Source organism: Onychostoma macrolepis, chromosome 07 (assembly GCF_012432095.1).
Source record: "Onychostoma macrolepis isolate SWU-2019 chromosome 07, ASM1243209v1, whole genome shotgun sequence".
Classification (NCBI taxonomy): domain Eukaryota; kingdom Metazoa; phylum Chordata; class Actinopteri; order Cypriniformes; family Cyprinidae; genus Onychostoma; species Onychostoma macrolepis.
Window position 1 is genome coordinate 47,911,911 of NC_081161.1, and position 25,062 is coordinate 47,936,972.

Below are 25,062 nucleotides of genomic sequence, written 5' to 3' on the forward strand. Positions count from 1 at the left end.
AGGAGATGTGTTGCACTGCGTGAGGCAAATGGTAGGCACACCAGATACTGACTGGCTTTCGGATCCCCCCGCGGACCCCCCCAATACAGTAAAACTGCACATTGTAGAGTGGCCAGCCTAAGGCACACCTGTGCAATAATCATGCTGTCTAATCAGCATCTTGATATGCCACACCTGTGAGGTGGATGGAGTATCTCGGCAAAGGAGAAGTGCTCACTAACACAGATTTAGACAGATTTGTGAACAATATTTGAGAGAAATAGGCCTTTTGTGTACATAGAAAAAGTCTTAGATCTTTGAGTTCAGCTCATGAAAAATGGGGGCAAAAACAAAAGTGTTGCGTTTATAATTTTGTTCAGTGTAATTAAGTTAATTGACATCAGGTCTGTAACATGATTAGATAATAAAGGGATGTCTTAGAGAGGCAGAGTCTCAGAAGTAAAGATGGGCAGAGGCTCTCCAATCTGTGAAAGAGTGCATAAAAAGATTGTGGAATACATTAAAAACAAAGTTCCTCAACGTCAAATTACAAAGGCTTTGCAAATCTCATCATCTACAGTGCATAACATCATCAAAAGATTCAAAGAAACTGGAGAAATCTCTGTGCGTAAGGGTCATGACTGAAGACCTTTGTTGGATGCCCGTGGTCTTCGGGCCCTCAGACGACACTGCATCACTCATCGGCATGATTCTGTCATTGACATTACTAAATGGGCCCAGGAATACTTCCAGAAACCACTGTCGGGAAACACAATCCGCCGTGCCATCTGCAGATGCCAACAAATGCTCTATCATGCAAAAAGGAAGCAATATGTGAACATGGTCCAGAAGCGCCGTCGTGTCCTGTGGGTCAAGGCTCATTTAAAATGGATTGTTTCAAAGTGGAAAAGTGTTCTATGGTCAGACGAGTCCAAATTTTACATTCTTGTTGGAAATCACGGACGCCATGTCCTCCAGGCTAAAGAGGAGGGAGACTTCCAGCATGTTATCAGTGTTCAGTTCAAAAGCCAGCATCTCTGATGGTATGGGGGTGCATAAGTACATACGGTATGGGCAGCTTGCATGTTTTGGAAGGCACTATGAATTCTGAAAGGTATATAAAGGTTTTAGAGCAACATATGCTCCCCCTCCAGATGATGTGTATATCAGCAGGACAATGCCAAACCACATACTGCAGCTATTACAGCAGCATGGCTTTGTAGTAGAAGAGTCCGGGTGCTGAATTGACCTATCGGTAAGCCCCGCTCCCCTTAGTTACTGTTGCTCCCTCGGACAAACAAAGCTGTCTTTCAATGACAGCTGCAGTGGCTCATGTCCCACGATGTTTTGCACAATTTTGGACACAGAAGGCCACCGAATGGGAGTTAAATATTCCTTGGAGGGATTTATAAAACATTTAAAAATAAATACGGTGGGTAACTGGAAGCGAGGGTTTACAGATCACGATGCAAGCGGGAGAAGTCTCATATTACGGTCGGTCATCAGGATCGCGGGTCAACACTGTTCATGTATCGCAGGGTACGATTAAATTAATGTACATTTAACCAGTTTAATATGGAGAGGCACTGAAATGTAGACCTTCGTTTATGTGTTTTTGACCTACACTGTACAAGACGCGAGAACAGTCCGCTATTTAGGTTTGTACGTTAGCATGGACTCACTAACTTTAACATTAGCTAGTTTTAGCCAGAGATACCTTGCTAAAGCACAAGATAACATTAACCTTCTGCTTGAGCAGATGAAAACTGTAACTTAATGAGTGTATGACAACCAGAAAATGAATGTTTTTGTATTGGGGTGAATACTTGGGGACATTTTGCTCTGTTGTGTTTGGATTCAGGAAATGTAATAAATGATATTGCCCATCCTCTCAGGATACCTGGAATCAATGTTACAAGGACCCCAGGCACATCGTTTTTTCCATTTTTGAAGCATAAACCCCATAAAACCGATGCAAGCTTCGGATCTTCCAATGTTTCTCTATGGTGCTGAAACCTAAAGATGTCTATGTTCTATTGTGAATAAAATATTGGCTCATGTGATTTGAAATTCTTTCACTTTTCATTTTATTAAAATTTTAAAAACGTCCCAACATTTCCGGAATTCGGGTTGTATTGGATATATAGTATATATGGATACATAACAAATTATTGTGCAGCTCTATATGTAAAGATAGATATACAGTATAGTTTAACATTATAATATAGTAAAACAAACTGTTATCACACAGCTCTATATGTATAGTAAAACGTAAAATATGTTATCACAGTTTTATAAGTAAAGTTGGATATATAGCAAAATGTAAACTATATTATCACACAGCTCTATGTGTAAAGGTGGATATATAATATAGTACAAAACAAAATGTACTGTGATGCTCTCTATATTAAGTTGGATATATAGTTGGATATATAGCAAAACAAACTATATTATCGCACAGCTCTATATGTAAAGTTAGATACATAATGTATTTGGATATATAACAAAAAAAAACTATTATTGTGCTGTTCTATATTAAATTGGATGTATAGTTGGATATATAGCAAAACAAACTATTATTATTATACAGCTCTCTATATAAAGTTTGATATACATCACAGCGTAAACTATATATAAAGTTATATATATATAGTTGGATGCATAGCAAAATGTAAACTACAGTGTATTATTGCACAGCTCTACATGTAAAGTTGTATACATATATAGTATAATTCGATATATAAAGCTGCAGTGTGTATTGTGAAAACCATTTGTATGGTTTCTGATGAACAGAAGACATGGGGAAAAAGTTCAGTCTATTTATTTTTCTTTCCTCTTTATTTATACAAAAACTTGCATTTGGTTTGTTTTCATCTTTGTTTTTTCTGCAGACGCTGTGACAGTTTATGGGTCACAAGCAGCCGGTTCTGAGGAGAATCACAGAGCACTTCAGGAGCGTCTGAGGAGTCTGAACTAATGCTTGTGTGGAGAGAGAAACATGAAAGATAAGACAAGAATAACCGTCTCCACAGATGGTAACACTGATCTCCACATCGACAGACAGACGACAGTTCCTCTGCGTCTCTGGACTCAGTTATCCAAACGAAATCAGAGATCAGCATCGAGCCGAAGGTCCATCAGTCAGAAACCAGCAGCACTCATGACTGGGGCTGGGTATCGTGTGCATTTGATCGATTCCATTTCTGCTTATCGATTTCAATTCTTGTCAATTCCCAGTTTCAATTCCAGTGTGGTTTAAAAAAATGTCAAACATTTAGATATCAAACATATTTATTCTGTGTCTCTTTTTGCAAAACATTGAATTGCTGCTGAATACCATTGAACAAAAATCAGCCGGCTACATAAAAACTGGACTCGGTTAAGAGTTGTTTGTGTGCAAAATAGAGCCTCATGATTCTGGAGAAATTGAGACTTTCTCAATATTAAAATTTTATTTTAACATTAAAAAATATATATTTTTTTAAATGTATTTGTTTTCTGCCAGTATATTTTTTATTTTTGAAATGTGTAAAACTTTATTTAAAAATAAATAAATTAATTTAAAAAAAAAAAATCCTTTAAAAAAATTCTAACAAACAAAATCTCATGAAATTTATGAATGGAATGATTCAATGACTCACTCAAGATTTACTTGTTTCATTACTGGATGAATCAGAGTTTTTGAATGAATCTCTTGAATGAATGATTCAAAGACAAATACATTTTTAACAGCCCCTTTTCGCCAGCTAAAAAAAAGGAATTTACACAATTTACGCACACAGGAATTTATAGGTGGAATTGAAATTGAAATTTTACAACAATTATCTGATTCCTGACCTTAAGTTTCCGATTCTGGAATTAGAATTGATTTTTGATTCCCAACCCTACTCATGAGTTGATGTGGATCTCACAGTTCATTGTGACAGAGTCTCCAAAACCTCTTTAGAAGTGGACGTGTTAGTTTTATTCGATCATCAGTCCACAGTGATCCATTCAGTTCAGTTTGACAGAATCAGATATGTAAATGATTCATTGAAACGCAGAGTTCAGAAGAATCGATGTGAGGAAATGTGTTCTGCATGTGCAAGTACAGAAATAAACAGAAGGATCTAATTGGCTCCTGCGGGACGCTGAACGTTCGCTTTCTCACGAGTCAACTTTTGAGAGAGTGATTCTGTTCTTGTGATTCCTGCGTCACATTAATGACACGTCAGTGCGAAAGCACCTTGTTAAAGTCGACGTGTTCAGAGATTAAATGGCTTTAATTAGAAATCTTTGCTGGAATAATTGACTCAGGTTTGAACACTGTGCCATTTGAGATCAGTGATTCATACGTTTACCCATACAGCAAAATCATACTTTTGTGCTCCTGGAGCACAAAAGCAGTCATAAGCAGCAGGTATATTTGTAGCAATAGCCAACAATACACTGTATGGGTCACAATTATACATTTCTCTTTTATGCCAAAAATCATTAGGATATTAAGATCATGTTCCATGAAGATATTTTGTACATTTCCTACCGTAAATATATCAAAATTCATCTTTTGATTAGTAATATGCATTGCTAAGAACTTCATTTGAACAACTTTAAAGGTGATTTTCTCAATATTTAGATTTTTTTGCACCCTCAGATTCCAGATTTTCAAATAGTTGTATCTCAGACAAATATTGTCCAACAAACCATACATCAATGGAAAGATTATTTATTCAGATTTAAGATGATGATGTATAAACCTCAATTTCGAAAAATTGACCCTTAAGACTGGTTTTGTGGTCCAGGGTCACATATATATCTTCAATTTAGATATATTTTTATTTTTAATTCTATTTGACAAAATTGGATATACATAATTTATATAAATATTGTTAAATATATTTCAAAGTACACAAAACATGGCCAAGAAATACATTTGCTAAACTTGGTTTTGAAATATAAATACATATTTTTAAAAAGCATTTAGAAATGTTTGTGTTAGAAATTTTGCCCTCTATATATTTCAATAACATAAATTATTATGTAAATGTTGAAACAAAATATATTTTCTATTTAAAAAAAAAAAAAAGAAAGAAAGAAAATGTTTCATTGAGCTTCACTGTTTACAACTTATATTTGAGATATATTTTGGCGAGATTTTTATTTTTATTTTTTTAATGGGGATTTTCATCATTTCACATGCTTAAAATGTTTCTGTTTCTAATAAAGTGTTGCAGATTTAGTATGTGCCTGTCTATTTCTTATGCTTGATCAAATGTAAATCTGTCACTTTAAATCATTTCGGATAAAATGGTCTGCCACATGCATAAACATAAATTACTATTTGTGCCATAATTTCTTATCAAACACAAAACAGTTTGTTTTTTGTTTCTGTGACAGTGACATTTTGCTGTTTTCTTTTTCTTTTTTGGCATATTTGTGATGGCATATTTATTTGCTCATCAAAGCCAGTTTTCAGGTTGCATTGGTACAATTGGCAAGTGATGGGTTTGGATGATTTTTGACTATAATAATATTTGTTCACATCTAAATGCTCCTGTAGATGAGCTGGTTGAGGGTGAGTGTGTGTGTGTTTTTGTGAGAAATGAGGACATAGATGTGTATAATAACAAGGGTATGACAGGTATTACAAGGAGAAGGTGACTTTTCAGGACATTACTCCATGTCCCCACTTTTCAAAACGCTTATAAATCACTCAGAATGGAGTGTATTGAAAATCTGAAATAGCAGACAGTCTCCTGTAAGGGGTAGGTTTAGGTGTAGGACAATAGCACATACAGTAAGTACAGTATAAAAACCATTACGCCTATGGAGAGTCCCCACTTTCACAAAAACAAACGTGTGTGTGTGTTAGGCTTGTATTGTTGTAACTCATTGAGTGTTTGCTGGTAGACAGCGTTCATGAAAAGCTGGAAATATCATGGACAAACTGTGATTTCCAGGACTACAAGCATTATGGATTGAGATATTTATTAAATAAATGCACTTAAATCTCCTGATTATTGAATAAATCATCGGTCAAAAGACAAACACTGGCAGTTCTTCTTGTTTTCATCTTCAGTTTGGTCTGTTTTATTTCTCTGCCTGTTTCCAGAGATCACTGGAGACTCGGTTAAACCCCAAACACACACACACACACACACACACAATCATAAAAGGACAGAAGCCTGTTTCCATGGAAACTGCAGGAGGAGAGCTGTGTGTGTTTGTTGTGAAACATCTGCACTTTTCAACACTTCCCATCTTTCACATCTTCAATCCTCACGGTGTTTGTCCTGAAATGAACATTGTTTTCATAACACAGTCTTTATTTGTCGATCACGGTTGACAGCAGGTGAAATGAAATGTCACGTCTGAATTTATGGCTGACATTAATGTATTTTTTATTTTATTTCACTATATTTTAGTAGCTGTGGATGTGGTGACAGACATTTGGAGCTGAGGCCGGTTGCATAAAAGATTTAGAGTCGTCTTACAATTTAGTCACTAAAATTTTTCCTTTAAGACTGGTCTTTAAAATTCTGTTACATAAAAACATTGATTAGTCAAAGTTGAATCCAAACAATGAAACTGATTACTCCTTGGCTAACGGCTAGTTGGTCAGAGTAGATCTTAAGGCTAAGTTTCTGCTTTCAATCACAAGCTGCACTGATATGTTGAGTCTGAAAGCTTGTAGTGACGTTACGCTGCGCACTACAGAAGCCCTGGACCCCAACGGGAAAAAACTAACAAACTATGTTTTATTTGTTTAGTGTCATAAGAATTCTACAATTTTATTTCTCTTGAAAATGTTCTCGCCCTAAAAAACGTTTTTTTTTTCTTTTTTTTTTTCACTCTCTCCAATTTTCTCTACCATTTTTTTTTTTTCGCTCTCCAAATCTTTTTCTCATCATTTTTCTCCTCTGTAAAAATTCTGAGCAAAAATGCTGGACATGCTGGAAAATGTTTTGTGTGAAAGAAAAAATCAGTGAAAAAAAATGATTTTGAAGAGAAAAAAAAAATCAAAAAGAAAAAAAAAATTGGAGAGAGAAAAATATTTTATGGCAGAGAAAAAAAAAAGAATCAAGGAGAAAGACAAAAAATCAAAGAGAGCGAAAAAGTTTTTGGGAAAAAAAATTGAGATAATAATTTGCAGTAGTGCAGTAGTTTCAACACCACAACACATTCAACAACAGTTAGATGAAGCACAAAACAAACAATACTATGGAAGCCCTGAACCACAACGTGGACAAAAAAACTAAAGAAAAAAACAAAACAAATAAAGGTGCAGAGAAAAGAAAAAAAAAACAGTGTCTCAGGTCCTTCCAGTTTTTCTTCTCTCCTGCAATGAAATCTTTCTCCCCAAAAACCAAAAACATTTTTCTTTTTGCTCCAAAATCTTTTTTTTTTTCCCTCATCGAGAAAGAAAAAAAAATCACATAAAAATAAATGTACTTTTCGGCAGCAATAGTCTCGTGGTTAGTGCGCCGATAGACAGTCCGAATCCCTCTCTCTCCACCCAATGCTTTCCTGTCAACTCTATACTGTCCGCTCCAAATAAAGGCGTAAAAAGCCCATAAATATATCTTTAAAAAAAAAATTAAAATCAATCTACTTTTTTTCAGAGTAAAAAAACAAAAACAAAAGAAAAAACAGAAAAATGTTTTGCGCAGAGAAAAAAAAGTTACTTGGCAAGAAAAACAAATCAGCAGAGAAACAAATCGGAGAAAAATTAAATTTGGAGTGAAAAAAAAACATTGGGAGTGAAGAAAAAAAATAAGAGAGAAAAAAATTAAGCAAATACAATTAAGGACAATTAAAAGAAAATCATGGATCAGAGCTTTTATAAAAAATCAAATGTTTTAAAACTTTGTGTTTTTGACAATCTTCAGAAACTTTTTCTCTCTCGCTTTTTTTTCCAACATAAATGAGAGAGAGAGAGAGAGAGAGAGAGAGAGAGAATTGTCATGCAGTACCAACCTCGGCCACGAGGTGCCACTATAATTTTACATGAAATCCAATGCTGACACTGCTTTCTGTATTTAGACTTGAAAAAAAAAAAAAAACCATTTACAAGAAGGTTTTGCAAATCAGATTAAATAAATGCATATATGACCTTTGATTTTTTGATTGTTGGTCTATCTAATGTTAGACAGCTGCAACGAGACTTGTCTTGGCTGTCCTGTTTGCCCAATGTTCAATTGATTTCTTTTTTTTTCTTTTTGAAGAGATTTTTTTAATTAATTTTTTTTTATTATTGGTAGAGGAATAACAATTTTGGAGAGAAAAAAAAAATTGGGGGAAAAAATAAAAAAATTGGAGAGGGAGAAAAAAGCGCGAGAGATATTCTTAGCACTTTGGCCTGGGAAGGAATTAACACACTGCTTTTCAGGTTTTGTGTTCAGGACTTCCATTTGTTTCTCTCTCGTGTTGCCTGTTTAGGAAAAAAAAAAATTGAAGAGAGCGAAAAAAGCATTTTTTTTCAGAAAAGAAACCAATTGGAGAGAGAGAAAAAAATGTAAAGAGAAAGAAAACAAATTCTTAAGACCTGGGCTCAGGAAGGATCCAAGACGATTTTTCTTCCACCTTGACTTTTTTCCCCTCACATTGCGGTTCAGGGCTTCCATACAATATAAATCATGCTGTAAAAGTTGAACTGTTTTTGACAGAGTCTGACCTGACAGTCGTATCATGCGATTCAGTGGTCAGAGAGCTCAGTCTGTGTTTGTGTGTAGATGAACAATGAAAACAGGCTTATCGCATCTGGACCGAACGAACACCGTAGGATAGTGATTAATGATAGGAAATAAAACTAACATTAATTAACATCTACAATTAATAAATTGACATCCCAATAAAAATGATAATTAATTATAAATTAAAATAATATATAAATTAACCATATTTATATCTAGCAATTTTACTATTACAATATTATCAGCGTCAGTTTGATAGTCTGATAATTGGAAACATAACAGGACTCGAATTTGAGATTATACAGGTTTCATTATCTGATCATTATAATGTTTTCTGCTTTATTTTAAATGTTGAATAAGAAACCACATATCATTATGCGAATAAAAGACTTTCTGGCACTCACATAAATGTGTTTTGCGAGTCCAGAGTTACACTGTACTATAAATACTCCAGTTTACACTCTCAAAGTGTGAGGAAGACTATTCTGGAAGAAAAGTGTGAATCTGAAATAAGCACACAACACGGGGTGTAAGAAGTATATAACCAATTGTATTCCCTTCTGTTAATATACACGTATGCAGATTCATCTCACTGGAACACTCTACAATAACATTTAGAAAGAACAAGGGAGCTGAGGAGAAACGCAACCGACAAACCTGAACAGGAACGGAAAGAATGGAAATACATTCACACAGACAAACAAGCGCACAAACGCTCACGCAAACACACAGAGATGGAAGAGTGAAATCAAATGATGATGTCTGGTCCTCGTCGAGTGAGTATGGAGTATGAACAGCCCTCCACACGCTGGGTAAAGCGAGCGACATGATTTAAACGTAGGATGGAGTCAACGATCAAAGTCTTCTGGATACAAGGAGATACTCTCCCGCTTGGTAAAGGAAATGTTCTCTTGTAAACCAAATCACATTTTGTTGTTTAATATTCAAAAGAGCATCTGCTTTCTGGAATCCGATTCACTGATCTTTGCATTTCACTGCACTTTCTTTTTTTTTCTTTTTTCTTGGGGATGATGATTAGGAAAAACACATCTCTTTTAGCACTGGGATGAGATTCAAATATTTAGACATTTCACAAACTGTTTTAAACATTTTCTTTTCAATGTAGAGTTTAGTTCTTTTAATAGAGCTGAGAAAATTAGAATACTAGAGTTCAAGATGTACATCTTCCAAGGAACAGGCCATTTGTCTTTCTTTCAAGAGAGTTCATTCCATTAAATGCACAAAGTTCATACCTACTTTCCTCCTGAGAGAACGTGGTCAAAGACGCAGGTGAGTTCACGTTCCCTACACGGGATGTACATTAACTGGAACGTTATTGTCTTTTCCCTCAGACATTGTGACGAAATAAAAAAACACACGCACACACACATAGAAAACAAAACAAAAGACATCCTAGCATCCTGCTCTGCTGTTTTCCACTGATACGGTTTGTTGACATGATGTGGGTCTTGATCGATCGCGTCAGACTTTCAGTCGCTCGTGTCCCTTTGTCTTTTCAAATATCTGTATATGAATATATCTATTTGTTGTTGGGGGTTTCAGGTTCTTGAATGTGGAGCAGAAACCAAGATCCTCAGTGGGTCCAGGACAGAGCCCTGGGGAACCCCAAAAACACACAACGAATATTTGCTTGAACGCGGGGTGACCGCGGGCCTCCGAGGGTCCTGACGGCTGAAGGGATCATCCACAGATGTTTCGCTAGTTGTAACGGTTTGATATATAGATATATATTTATTTGTTTGACTCCACAGAAACTGTTTTTGTCTCTTTTCATTTTGAATACCACATGCTGGAAACACAACAGAATTACGTTGCATCTGCTCCTGAGCACCAAGGACAAGGAGAAAAAGAGAGAACAAGCCAAGAAAGGGTGCGGGGAAAGAGAGAAAGAGAGGGATGATGGGAGCGGAGGATGGAAACGTGAAGCACTTGGAAAGAGAGGGAGACGGATTTGACACGGAGCTGGTTTGGCAGTATTACGGAGGAGTGTGACTGCTAAACATTTTCGGCACCATCTGTTCTTGAAATGTCACCTATGCCAAGCCGTTCCAGCTGAACTGCTCTCGTTCCCAAACGATTCTCAACCGCATCCAATGCTCTGATGAAGCAACAATGGATCGCCCAAGCAGCCTGGCGTACGCGGGTGTTTTGACATCAGGTTAGGAGATGATCTGAATATTGAGGACTCACGTAGTATTTACAAAGAACAAACTAGAGCGTCAAATTACATGTGAGGAAAAATCCACTTTTCTTCAATACAAAAGGTTTGCAGAGTTTCTTTTTGTAATAGGGATTAGCTATCAAAAATGGAAATGAGGGAGGGGATGATTTCGAACCCTAGACGCTTTCAAACTCTTTAGCTCTTGCTGGAAATGGGGCCAACAGCTAGACGAGACGGGAAATTAAAGAAGACTGATGTCAGAGCTCTAAATGTGAGCGGTAAACTGCTGACAAATACCCGGACCTCCCTTTCCATTCCTCATCCTATCTCTCTCCTTCTCTCTCCTTCGCTTCTGCCTCAGTCCCTCCGGAGGCCGAGCTCAGACGTAATACTCCTTGTCTTTGTTCTTCTTGCTCTTTGTGCCCGTCTTGGCTGCGCCGGGCTGCTTCTCCTTCACCAGGGTGCCATTGCTTTGTGTGGCCGAGTTGCTGATATAATTGCGACTCTGGTCCACCTGGTAGGAGCCTTCGTCGCGGTTGCGATACTTGTACATGGCATAGAGCAGGATGAGGATGCAGAGGGCGGCTGCAGCCACAATGCCCACCACCATGCCTGTCGTGCTGCTGGACTCTCGGATCACCTCCACTGCTCCCGGAGGCCCTCGGTCTGGCGACGAGGGGTCTGTAGTGGGCACATGGGGGAAATTGGGAGGATACGTTATACCTGGGATGTGCCGGTGCCGCCCGCCGTGTTCAGGGTCGCCCGACGGCTGTACGGGCGGCAGCAGCACCTGGTCGCGGGTGTTCATTTTACCCGCGGGGATGTTGGGGCCGCTGTTGATGCCGGGTTTGAGCCGGGACACTGGGGGGGCTGTGGGAGTGAACGAGAGCGGCGGGCGATGGGACTCGGGCAAACGGGCGAAGGGCCGGTCGCCTCGGGGGTTCCCGGCTGCGGGGGGAGGGGGGAGTACGGTCCGGTCAGTGACGAGGGGGGAGTTTTTATAGTAGTCCTCATCGTCGGACTCCGTCATCTCGCCCGAGCCGTAGGCCGAGACCTCCATGGGCTCTTCGCAGTCCTCCTGGTCCAGCGGACAGGGGGGCCGGCCGGGCAAGGGGAGAGACTCTTTGGTGGTCTCGAGCAAGGTGAGGAAGGGGCGATAGGTCGGGGGCGGGGGAATAATGGGGTAACGAGTCACAATTGACGGGGGGTCAAGGGAATCCACAGTTATAATTGGCAACACTAGTTCACCTCCTAGGATGAAAGAGAGAAGGAACATGGCGTTAGTTGGAACCCGAGCAAATGAATGCACAAGAGAGAGAGAAGAACCATCATTAGAACAGCACTAAGACTTAATGAGGTTAGTTCTAAAGTTAGTTTCGTTAGCATCTATTTAAAATCAGACTATAAACAGCTAGGCTAAGGCTAAGGCATTACAATCGTATACATTACAGGGTTAGAGTAATATAGAGAAACATTAAAACTTAAGCATGTGCTAGACCAGCTAGAATGTACATTCATGTAAAAATCCTATAAAAACAGTTCTACGTCTGTGCTAATGCTAGCTGTGCTAAACTCCACTCACTGACTGCATGTTTAAGAAGAGAGCAAACCACGTAGTACAGGTCACTTACATCAACAAATTGGCCGCATGATTTTTGCATGAAAAAAAAAATTACAAAAAGAAAGCTGTGTAAGATTGTTCTGGGATAGTGATAAACAAATTTCAGCCCATGTTTCAAAGTTGGTAAAGTGTTTTGAATTCATCATTCAGTGAACGTTTTCCCAGAGCTGATAAAGCTCATAATCCCCGCTCCCCGTTGGCATGGTGATAGCTCACTAATGATGAGGATCTATATGCAAAACTTCCCACTCTCACCCCAGGATACCGAAGGTGATATTTTCAAATTACTGTCCCACAAGACTTTCCCCCCCAAAACACAGACCAAATCTTTCAAGATAATTATCCATAAGCCTGTCCCTTGGAAATCTCACACCATGAATAACAAAAGCCCGTTTTTCCTGGAACTGGCTTGTCAAGGAATGTCAAAAATGTAAAATTACACAAGACGTATTCAAGTATTCATTAGGATTCAGATCAGATTTGTCAAACAGTTTCATCTGTGGCATCAACACCTGAGACGGAGCATGAATCTAAGAAAACGGGGTGCAGAAGAGATTGTTCTTTTTAAACACATAATGCATATTATTGTTATTCATATGATGAGGCAAATTAGTGTAACAAACATTGCTTAGGGGGGGAAGGACTGTTTGGCTGTGATCTGTGCGCTTTGGGAAACCTCCTCAAACCATGGCATCAACACGACACCCTCCCCTTAACCAGCAAAACCTTCAAAAAGACCATCCTGTTTGCATATTGATGAACAGAGTCATTAAGCCCAAAGAATCCACCAGGAGAAAAGGTGATATTAACATTCAGAACACACATATGTCTGTTAGAAGCTGAAAAGGAAACAGTATGTTAATGGCATCTTTCACAGAGCCCATCCCACCCAACAGCCCCAGCGTAGAGGCGTGCGTCTGCGGGTTGAGAGTCTGGGGAACGGTTCGGTATAAAATTAATGCCCGTTCACCACCGACAATTCTTTTATATCCATTGTTAGAAAAAGCCGCTGGAGGCAACCAGCCGTTTAGAGGAACGATCTGTCAAGGGCGCCGAATAGAGTCTGATAATTCAGTAACTGACACCGCCGGTTTGTGAATTATACGAGCCCATGTGTTAATGCGCCACTGGGCACAACAATATTTCCTGCTTTTATTAAATTTGTTGGAATATCTTACGATACGCAAGGAAATCCAGAGCAATCTGTTCCCAGAGAGAGCAGAATCGATCACTCGCGGGACAGGAACCTTGAATCCTGACGATTACCTTCTAGTACATTTACATTTACATTTATGCATTTAGCAGACGCTTTTATCCAAAGCGACTTACATTGCATTCAAGTTACAGTTTTTACATTTGATCAGCTCTTGCTTTCCCTGGGAATCGAACCCACGATCTTGGCGTTGCTAGCGCCATGCTCTACTATTTGAGCTACAGGAAAGCCAAGTATCTTCTCTAAAATGCACTTGAAGGAGAACTGATGAAAACAAGCGAAGAGATCTGAACGATGAACCTTTTCAAACGGTCAATCCGCAGACGCACAAGTCAGTGAACGTGTGCGCAACCCATCAGCCTGTCTGTGTGTTCGTGATGAATCTCGTTATAGAGTAGAAATCATTGTTCCAGTAGTCTGTGATTGGTCAAAGTTTGCCTCCTGTGACAGTTGCGTTGACAACAAGAACAACATCAGAATAGCATCATGACTCATGTGTACAAACGAATATCTCACATGCTCAGCACAGTGCCGTTCTCACTTGTTTCACGATGATTGTCTGGAGTGAGTAAGTGCCACCATGAGCACCATCAGTAACTGGAGTAATGACTGCAGCTTTATTCATGCTTTTATTTCTTAAACTGCAACAAATTACACTAACGTCTGTCTGTTGCAAATCCATCGCAAGAGATGCAATTTCAGCCAAACAAACTACCAGAGACACACTGTACTTTAACTGGCAAATTAAATGTCATCAATAGTGAGAAATGCACAGAATTAAATCAATAATCCTGAACTAGCACGGAGCACCTGCGTCAACTCAAACAGAGTAAAAATACACACTTTATTGCTTACACTGCAGTTTTGAGCTGGAGAAAATGGAAATACAAGCAGCAAACACAGCAACAAAACAAAAGGAAACATCCCTGAAAGATCTCTCTCCTTCACTGAATTCATGATCAGTCTGGGGTAAGTTATTCTGAACAAGTCATTAATTACTAGCTACTAATTACATCTTTGACAGTGTAATTATATTACTATCTCTCAAAAAGTAATGCATGCCATATCAACCTTGACCAGTTGAACAACACAAGGACAGACATGAAATGTCTCTTTTAATTATTTCAAATAAATACAATTGCATAAATGATTCTTGAGCTGACCAAGGTATTTAAAGGTTACATTAAAACAGATTTTCTAACATTAGATGTTACATTGCTATGTTAAATCCACTATTATTTTATATAGAATTTGTTTTACAGCTTATAAAGTTTTTAATGCAATTACATCAGAAGTAACAGTAACCAAATTACAGAAAAATCAAGAGTAATCCCTCTTTAAATAGCTACATTACACCCAATATTGTTCATGATTCTGAGCTTTAAGTCTAAATGCACTGCAAAAGATGATTTTCTTCCACATTTGTCTTGTTTTGCAGTACAAATATCTATACTTCCTTAAATCAAGTTACATTTACTTGAGAAGCAAAATTATTTAAGATATTAAGTCTTGTTTTCTGAAAAAAAATGTATCAAAATTAAGTGACTTTATGCTTCAGAAAGCAAATACTATCCACGGTGGGGTCAGAAAAATAAACTTAATTCAAATGGAAAACAAGTTGATTTTTCTGACCTCATCGGCAGATATTTTTTTCTTGTTTCAAGCGTAAACACTTAATTTAGATTTTTTATTTTTTTTCAGAAAACAAGATTTGTAATCTAACATTGTTTTGTCTCTCAAGTAATTATATCTTGATTTGAGAATGATTAGATATTTGTACTGGAAAATAGGACAAAAATATTATGGAAGAAGTGTTTTGTCCTGGAGGTTAACGAGGACAGGAACTCCAGGAACCCTGCGATTCGAACGGATGCACTACTGGATCACATTAATGACAAGATGAGCAGCAGAATGAAAGAGACTCCTATGTCCAGAAAAACATCCAGCTTCTTTTGGACATTCAGGAGCCTGTTTACATCCACACGCAGTAATGAAAGCTGGAAATGCGACTGCTGTTTGCCGCGGGCGCTCGGGCCACGGGGAAGGCTGAGATTGGAGTTGTCTCTCTCTTAGCTAATTTGATTTTGAAGCTGAACACTAGAGCGGCGGTGGGGGTGAGACCGACCCCGACGCTTAATAATTGACGACAGAAGACCCCGAGAGCCCAGACGCTCAGAGAGACTGAGATTAACCTCTATAAATGTACTCGCTTCACATCAAACCACACATTTCATATGCAGCGTGCTGAAATATTCATGTTTGTTTTGTTAGACTTGATTTTGCAACTATTAAATTAAGAATATCTTGATTATATTCGAAGAGACACAGAGCTGCTTTATTGTTTTTATAAAGCCAATGAAACCAATTTATAAAGCTATAAATCAAAGCATGCTTCTTGTTCTTATATATATATGTTTTTTTTCTTTATATACATAAAGTGGAATGCCTCACATATAATGCATGTATATGAAGGATAAATGCTTCACTGCATCTAGTGTTGTTAACTAAAACTATTCAAAATCACTTTTGTTCACTGCATACAAATATATAAAAATTTCTATAAATATAATTATTAAATGAAAAAATTAAAAATCGTGAAAATTTGAAATGTTGCCTTGGGAACTAACTGAAATAAGTTAAAGTACTAACATTTCTAAAACTAAAATGGAATTAAAAATAAATTTAAGCTAAAATAAATATACCCCCCCCCCCCAAAAAAAAACTAATAGAAATGACAAAAGCCCAAAACAAAACTACTAAAACTGAAATAAAAATAAAGCTAAATTGAAATTTAAAAAATAAAACTAATAAAAAGGGCAAAAGCCCATAAAAATGTCAGTCAGACAGTTGTGTGTTTGTGTGTAACAGTCAGACTGTCTCATGTTTGTAACAGTCAGACTGTCGTGTGATTGTGTGTAACAGTCAGACTGTAGTGTTTGTTTGTGTGTAAGTCAGACTGTCACGTGATTGTGTGTAACAGTCAGACTGTTTCATGTTTGTAACAGTCAGACTGTCTCATGTTAGTAACAGTCAGACTGTAGTGTGTTTGTGTGTAACAGTCAGACTGTAGTGTGTTTGTAACAGTCAGACTGTCTCATGTTAGTAACAGTCAGACTGTAGTGTGTTTGTGTGTAACAGTCAGACTGTAGTGTGTTTGTGTTTAACAGTCAGACTGTCTGGTGTTTGTTTAACAGTCAGACTGTCTCGTGTGTGTGTGTGTAAAAGTCAGACTGTTGTGTGTTTGTGTTTAACGTCAGGCTGTAGTGTGTTTGTGTGTAACAGTCAGACTGTAGTGTGTTTGTGTGTAACAGTCAGACTGTAGTGTGTCTGTGTGTAACAGTCAGAGTGTAGTTTTTCTATGTGTAACAGTCAGAGTGTCTCGTGTTTGTGTGTTACAGTCAGACTGTAGTTTTTCTGTATGTAACAGACTGTACTGTGTTTATGTGTAACAGTCAGGCTGTAGTGTGTTTGTGTGTAACAGACTGTAGTGTCTGTGTGTAACAGTCATAGTGTGGTGTTTGTGTGTTACAGTCAGATTGTTTTGCGATTGTAGTTTCAGCTAATTATAAACAAGATAATGGTTGGCAGGCTCCAGTGAATGATGTAGCTGGAAGCTTCTAATGAGGGCAGAGATTAATTAGCCCGTGGAGATCAGCTGAGATGAAGGACGTTTTTGTGGGACCCTGGAGCAGAAACGCAATGCAGAGATTTCCGTCCCTCTATCCATCCGTATCTCTCTGCTTTGTCTGTGGCTCATCCGTCTCTCCCATGATACAGCAAACGTGAGGAACATGCTGATGCCAGTCACAGCCTCTCTCTCTCTCTCTCTCTCTCTCACACTCTCATCTCTGTGTTTGATTTGTAACTTCATCTTTCTTGTTTTCTTTTACTTTGTTGTCCAGCATTTGACGGTGAGTCACACAATATGTTTGCTATCTTTGTCCTTTTGTCTGCTCCCAGTGTGCAATAGAAATATTTGCTTTCAAAAACACAGATGAACTGCTGCTCATCCTCAGATGGTTGCTATTGTGTGCCTTGGAGGTTGCTAGGGCGTTCTGAGTGGTTCCTGAAACATTCTTGGTGGTTGCTAGGAAGATGCTGGCCTGTTGCTAAGGTGTTATTAGTGGTTTCTAGGTAGTGGATAGCTAGATTCTGGAACTATGTGTTGCTAGGATAGATAGATATGAAACAGGTGACAAGTCTCGTAACACATTAATCACATGACCTGAGACCGCATGAATACATCAGATCTGTGCTCTTGTGCTGCATTAGTGAAGCGTGTCATGAGATCTGACCACAAACAAACCAACTGATGATAAAACCACCTCATTACCTCAATAACTGCTCCAGTGTACGGTTAAACCTCATCCATATGAGCTGACCGACAGACATCAGCCGAAACACACACTATCCGTTCAACACACTACTTATAAACAGCCCTACTTCAAGAGCAAACTGTGCAATACAACTCGTTTTCAGAATATACATTCAAAGGAGTTTGAGTTTATCAAAAACATGACGTGAACATGAGTAAATAATCTCACTTAGTTTCCTTAATTTATATTTATTATAAATTATACTTATAATTGATTAGGCTCCAGCAATCAAAGCTACTATATGAAACGAAAATGATCAAAGACATTGTACGGTACTAAATGACATTAATTTACGTTCAATCTGACTGTCAGCTTGAATTGAGGCATATTTTGTCCAATCACAGCTACACACTGGACAAGATTGTGTGAGTGTGTGTGTGTTTTGCAACATATAAAAACAGACACGGATGGTAAGACTGACTCACCGTTTCCAGGATCACACTCCTCAAGATCTTCATCATCACTCGGACATTCTGCTGACGCTACTAACAGATCGTCAGTATTCTGCAGAGAAAGAGAGAGACAGACAGTCAGTACACTCCTTCTATATAATGAATTTAAAATACATCGAACACCAAACACATTCACAGAGACAGCTGTCATGTGATGATCCCTCACATTCTCCGACTGCAGCTCTGTGAATCTCTGTTTTCAGTCCATTAATCAGGTGTCCATGTGTAAATATATACTGTCATCTCTGAGCCAAAGCTGCCAGACACAGCGTCTGAAATCATTCTCATCCATTTCTCATGACACGTCAAACTCATTTCAGCATGTGAACATATCGAGAAAATGAGTCTCTCTGAGGAAAACACACAGTCAGCGGTGAAACTCAGCTTTATTCGACCATCAGAGAGATTCTCCAGCAGAACAAAGAGCTTCTGATCAGAACTGTGATTGAAAACACGTCCCTCTGTCTGTCTTCCTGTCCATCTACCTGTCTCTCCATCCATCCATCCATCCACCCATCTATTTATCTGTTAGGGATGGGACGATACACTTACCTCCCGATTCAATACTATCAGGATACTTGGGTTCCGATATGATATGTATTGCGATTTTTTTTAAAGAATTTCGATTCTACAAGTATTGCGATTCAATATTGCTATGTGTTGCGATTTTTGTTTTTAACTCTAGACCATGGGAAAAAGTTAAATGATACACTTAATATACAGACTGTCACAATTAAAAAAAAACAAAAAACAAAACCCACACACAGCTTAGCAGTCACTATTGCGATTCAATATTACAATTTATTGTGATTTTTGCTTGCTTATTAAAGACTAGACAATGGAAAATAGTTGATCATATCCTTAAAAGAGACTGTATATGATGAGTCATGTTAACAAAAACAATGCATCACATCTGTCTAAACTTTTATTTCAGGAGCATATACACCGTGTATATGTAAAGTAAATTGAACCATGAAACATTAAAGTGCCAAAACCCTGAACTTGCACATGAATATAATAGTCAAACATTCAACAAAATGAGCAGAAAAAAACACTTTCTGAAATAAAATAAAGTGCTATGTTACTTTGGATACTGTTTTAGTCATGTTTAGTCATGTTTTCCCGGCAGCTGGGATTCAAAACGTAAAGGTGCAGAAATAATTCTGGTAGAGGTTTGATCCTCCGTCATGGTTGTGCTTTCTTTCTCGCGCCGGCTTGAAACGTATATGACGTCATCTAATGCAGCACTGCACAAGCAAAATGGTCGTTGTATGAAGTCGCCAAAGCACCGCGAGAGCTACAGAGAACAGATGCTCCGCATGCTTTCGAAACGCTCTCGCGGTACTTTGATGTCATACGCTGATCGTCTGCGCGGTGCTGCTCCAAGTTGAACACACATACATTTCGCCTTCTGTTGGAATTACAAAGCGCTAACTTCTCCCCACCACCTCTTAGGAAAAGTAAAATAATTATCTGTCTATCTGTCCATTTGTCTGTCTGTCTCCCCATCCATCCATCTGTCCATCCGTCTGTCTGTCTGTTCGTCTGTCTCTCTTTCTAGTACATACATAGATCACTACTGTTGCACTCATGTCTGTCAGGGGTCAAGGGTAGAAAAATGCATAAACAGCTTGAATATTCGATTTCTACACGTGGGCGGGAATTAAACGCCCCTTCCTGCTGATTGGTCAGCCAAAGATCAAACCGTGCCTTCATCAGTTCTTCCACAGTTTCGTGAGGCAGAATAATAGTCCTCCGCTGCTGCAGGTGTACGGTTTCTCGATGTGTTTATTGACACTACATTTAATCTTTTTCTCATCAAACAACCAGATTAATGAATAGCTCGACACAACTCGTACCGGGGCAGAGTTTCTTCTGTGTAGAACAGCAGTTATCAAAGTGCCAGAGGGTCCGCGAAAAAAAATGCTATTGTATTTTCCAGACTGTAAAGTCACGTTTTTGATACATGCTGTGATTTATTCCATAGTGATTTATTCCTAATCTAAATGTAGACTTCTAGTAGTGCGTCAAGGCTATTTGCTGTGTAGTGGTTCATGTTTGTGGTGTGTGCCAGAAATATGCTCAACGAGACCGAGACGTGCTAAAGCAGCACATTTTGCTGTTCACTTTATTTTTCAAAGGCAACGCATTTTGTTGTCATTTTGAATGTACACAAATAAAAATGGCGGGCTTGCCATACACTCTGGCCGTGGCGCGCTAGGACGGGCCGCGGACGGCGGCGTGGGAGGAAAAGCCCCAGGCGGAGGGCTGGTTCCGACTCGGAATCGGACACTTCCCAGACACCGGTAGACCCCTTCCCGCCAGCACAATCCTGTGGTGTCTGGGAGGTCCATGGTGCAGTGGTACGAGACCCCGAGCCGGAACAGGTGGAGGATGGCCGCATCGTCCAGCGGCATCCTCCCGGCGAGACGAACGAACTCCGCCGCATACTCAAAGAAAGGGAGATCACGTCGGGCAAGGCCGAGGATGGCAGCGGCGAATTCCATTTTTTTCTTCTGTGTCGGTTCGGTGTTCTGTCACATTCTCTCTGGGAGGAACGAGGAGACGCAGGAGAATACTTCAACATACAGTAGGCTTTAATCCAACAAACAAAGGTGGATAATCACTGGAACTCAGAGATGACATCTATTGACATATAACACCGAACACTGAGGCGAGGGAACACTGGACTTAAGTACACTGGGGAGACGAGATAATAAATCACACAGGGCTGGGGACAGATTAACTAATGAACACTTAACGAGGACAGGAACTCCAAATATGGTCACAAGAGGAGGGGAAAAACACAAGACGCGGGGACACAGACTGACAGCTATAGCCTACATAATGAATTAAAACTGTAGTCGCGTTAGTCTGCTGTTTAGTTTACTGAGTTTATTTAACCCATCGCAATTAAACAAACTTACTGGGCGACCAGGGTAGGCTATGACAGCCATCATATCATACATGCCCAGCTGATGCAAATTATAGAATTTATATCTATACAGAAGAAAGCGCTGTCTACACTCTTCCCCGGAACAGATTGTATTGAGCTATTCATTTGTCTGGTTATTTGATGATAAAAAAATGAAATGTAGTTGCAAAAAACATCAAGAATTCGTACATCTGCAGCAGTGGAAGACTTCTGCCTCGGAACTGCGGAAGATCTTCGTTGACCAATCAGCAGAAAGGGGCGTTTAATTCCCGCCCACGTGTAGAAATCAAATATTCAAGCTGTTTATACATTTTTCTACCCTTGGACAAAAAACGAAAATGAAGCTGAATTCTTGTTTTTCGTTTCTTAGAAAAAAATAAATAAATAAAAAATAAAAAAGGAACTGTTTTCTCATTTTCTTTCTTTCAATATTTAATAAAAAAACGAGTGAACGCTTGATTCTCGATTTTGGGAAAATCCATTGGCCGCCAAGTACACAGACCGTCAGGGTCAAAACTCAAACCATAAAACATTCAGCTAATTGCCAAGGCAACAATTCTCATTTAGTTAATGTACTAAAATAACTAAAAAATAAATAAATAAAAAAACTGAAACAAAAATGAATGAACACTGAAGCCCAGACCATTCTAGCAGACCAATCACAGCGCTTGTGGCCCGCGTAGAATTGACGCGCTGTTAGATTTTTGGGGAGGTGCACGTCAGCTACGGCGTAGGTTCGACGCAGAAGTATAAATTGGGCTTAACTGTTCAAAACAACACTGTATGCTAATTAATCATTTTAACAGTCACTACTCAGTAAACTAAAATAAAACCTTAAAAAAAAAAAAAAAAAAAAAAAACTGCACTGATTCTTATTCAAATATTTAGGAATACAAACTCTTCCAAAATGCAATTATGATGATAAAACAGTCTACATAAATAAGTGCATGAAGAGAATTAGTAGTTGGCGTTAGTTCTGGTCAGTGAATCTGGTCTCCTGAATGCACGGATGGGTTGTTTGACTCGTTCTCAGCAGATATATTTGACGCTCTCTCTCGCTGAACCAGCCGCAGGACACAATCCTGTTTTCTTTTAATTAGTTCTGAAAAGCTGCAGACTATTGTACTGAAGCCTGGAGTGTTTCTTCACTTATTTATTTCATAAAGTGATATTTATTAGAGACTACATCATTTGGAGCGCCGCGGATCAAAATCACATTTCAGCTTCACGTGTTTCTGTAACCCAACATGACATTTCAGTCGTACGGATCCGTTTAATTCGTCCTCTGCCCAGCGAATGCATTAACGCCACAGACTCGGAAACCATTCCCGGTGGAAAAGGCTTTTGTTTTTCAGATATTAATGGGCCGCTGTTTTGAATGTTTTGTTGCCATAATCAAATGTCTCTTCTTCCTGTTTGTGAAACATTGAGCTGGATTTGAATGCGCTCTCAGTACAGGAAGAGGAAAGCTAATAACCACCGGCGTGTGTTTTCATGTCTGTGAGATGAGTTATAGGATCCTGTATACAGTCACACGGCTCATGAGAACATTTAAGATGGCTGCAGGTCGCTGCTGTACATCTGACATTTCTGAGGGTTATTTTGAGACTGTACGCAGACTGTAGGCCCGTCACGTCACGACAGCTTCATTTAAACACAGCACGTACATGTGTTTCAGACCTTGGGAACCTGACACTGCTGGAGCAGCACAGCTAGAAATCTGCATTTCTACATCAGTCAAGGAATCATTCTGAATCAAACCACCATCAAGACACTTAAAAGAGGATTTCAGGTGAAATATGATAAACTCTCTGCTAGACTGAACAATTCATCACAGTAAATCAAAATTAAGTTATGGCTTAGTGTGACTATAAAATCACGCTGCGTGTTTCAGAAGAGAAGCTTTTAGGCTTTTTTATTTTAGTGAAATATTTCAATAGTAATATTTCTTATTTTTATTTTTAAAAAATTATATTTTATTAAATAATAATAATAATAATCAATTAAATATTTATTTATTTTATAGAATATATTGTGATATAATCACAAAACTTTGGTCAAAATGTGCAAAATGTTTTTTAAAATAACATCATAAATCACTATTTTTATCATAAGAATTGCAATTGGATTTTCACCCCAAATCCTGTGTTGAGGAATTAATCCTGATACTAAAAACAAAGTTCTTATCAAACAGAAAATAACTGTTTTCCCACACACTGCATATTTTGACTTTTGCACAAGCGTTTGCTCCTGTTTTCTCCGTTTGATCTCAGACTGTGAGTGTTTCCACACTGACCTGCGTGACGCTGTCTCTCATGGTGGGCGAGCGTTGTTTGCGGGTGGTGGTGGTGGCCATGGTGGTGGTGGTCTCCATGATGGTGGTGGACATGTCTGCGAGCGGCGTGGTGGAGGTGGTGTCGGTGCTCATGACGGAGGGCACGTCTCCCACCAGACGCAGGTTGCCCTGCACCTGAACGTTCGGGTCTCCCTCGGCCGCCAGCTTCAGCACCTGCAGGCCGTTATAGTACAGCCCCGAGATCTGACCCTGGAAGTTCCGGCCCTTCTCGCCACCGCCCACCTTAATGAACGCCTGGCTGTTGAAGATCGTCAGCTGCCGACCTGCGGAGAGCGAGAAACACACCCCAGCCATCAGCGTCTGGTCAATGATGGACACACGCACGGAGAAACACCGCAAACCTCCGGCCCGATAACACGCCTGATCGGCTCTGAATCCACAGCCGGACACTGAATCACACAAGGGCTTGCTGCATCTTAACATTATTGTATTGTTTTATATTAGTGTGCCTTGTGTCCTACGATTTGGCTGTTATAATACATTAATGGTGAATAAATAAAACTAGAAAACAAAGAAAACCACGAAAAAAGAAGGAAGAAAAATAAATAGAAAAATAGAAAGACAAACTAATTACAAAAATGTTTTTATTCAAATAGACAAATCATGAAAACACATTTTTTAAATTAAATTAAAAACAAATTAATTAACTAAAACAAAACAAAAGGAAAATAATCACAAATAAATGAATAAACAAACAAACAAATAATTAAAATATGAAGGAAACAAAAAGTAAAAAAGATAGAACAACAAATGATTAAAAATAGAAAGAAAAATAATACAATGAAAAATAAATAGAATAGAAAAAAGAAAAATAAACAAATTAATCAAAATAGAACATAATTAAAATAAAACCTATCTATCTATCCCTCTATCTATCTATCTATCTATCTATCTATCTATCTATCTATCTATCTATCTATCTATCTATCTATCTATCTATCTATCTATCTATCTATCCATCTGTCTATCTGTCATCTATCTGTCTGTCTGTGTGTCTTATTGTATAGTTTGATATAATTATGACATATAATTAGGTTTTGTATCATATACTGTCTCAAATCACAATTAAAGTTAGTGGTCGACCTCGCTTGTGTTACCGAGAGTGAGGTTTGCTGAGTATCAGCAGTTTCTCTCTCATTCATACGCCATCATCATCCTCATCTCCATGGAAACGTCACACGGGCAGAATGACCTTTGGAGGGTTTCAGAGACGAGAGGTGGACAGAATGAATAAGATGATGAAGATGGGAAATATTCATAAAGCAGCTGATGATGA

General features: G+C 38.6%; 1 protein-coding gene across 9 annotated transcripts in view; it reads right to left on the bottom strand.

The window, feature by feature from the left end:
• Positions 1-9,187: 9,187 nt before the first annotated feature.
• nrxn2b (neurexin 2b) overlaps positions 9,188-25,062 on the bottom strand; it is a 476,055-nt gene continuing 460,180 nt past the window's right edge. For 8 of the 9 annotated variants that reach the window (XM_058781462.1, XM_058781461.1, XM_058781460.1 and 5 more), the window contains 3 exons: positions 23,727-24,049; positions 18,469-18,547; positions 9,188-12,084 (listed from right to left, as the gene is read on the bottom strand). In XM_058781462.1, coding sequence (XP_058637445.1) covers positions 11,213-12,084; positions 18,469-18,547; positions 23,727-24,049 — 1,274 coding nt within the window. In that variant the 3' untranslated portion in view covers positions 9,188-11,212. The remainder of the gene's footprint in view (positions 12,085-18,468; positions 18,548-23,726; positions 24,050-25,062) is intronic. The other variant, XM_058781464.1, reaches the window with a different exon arrangement.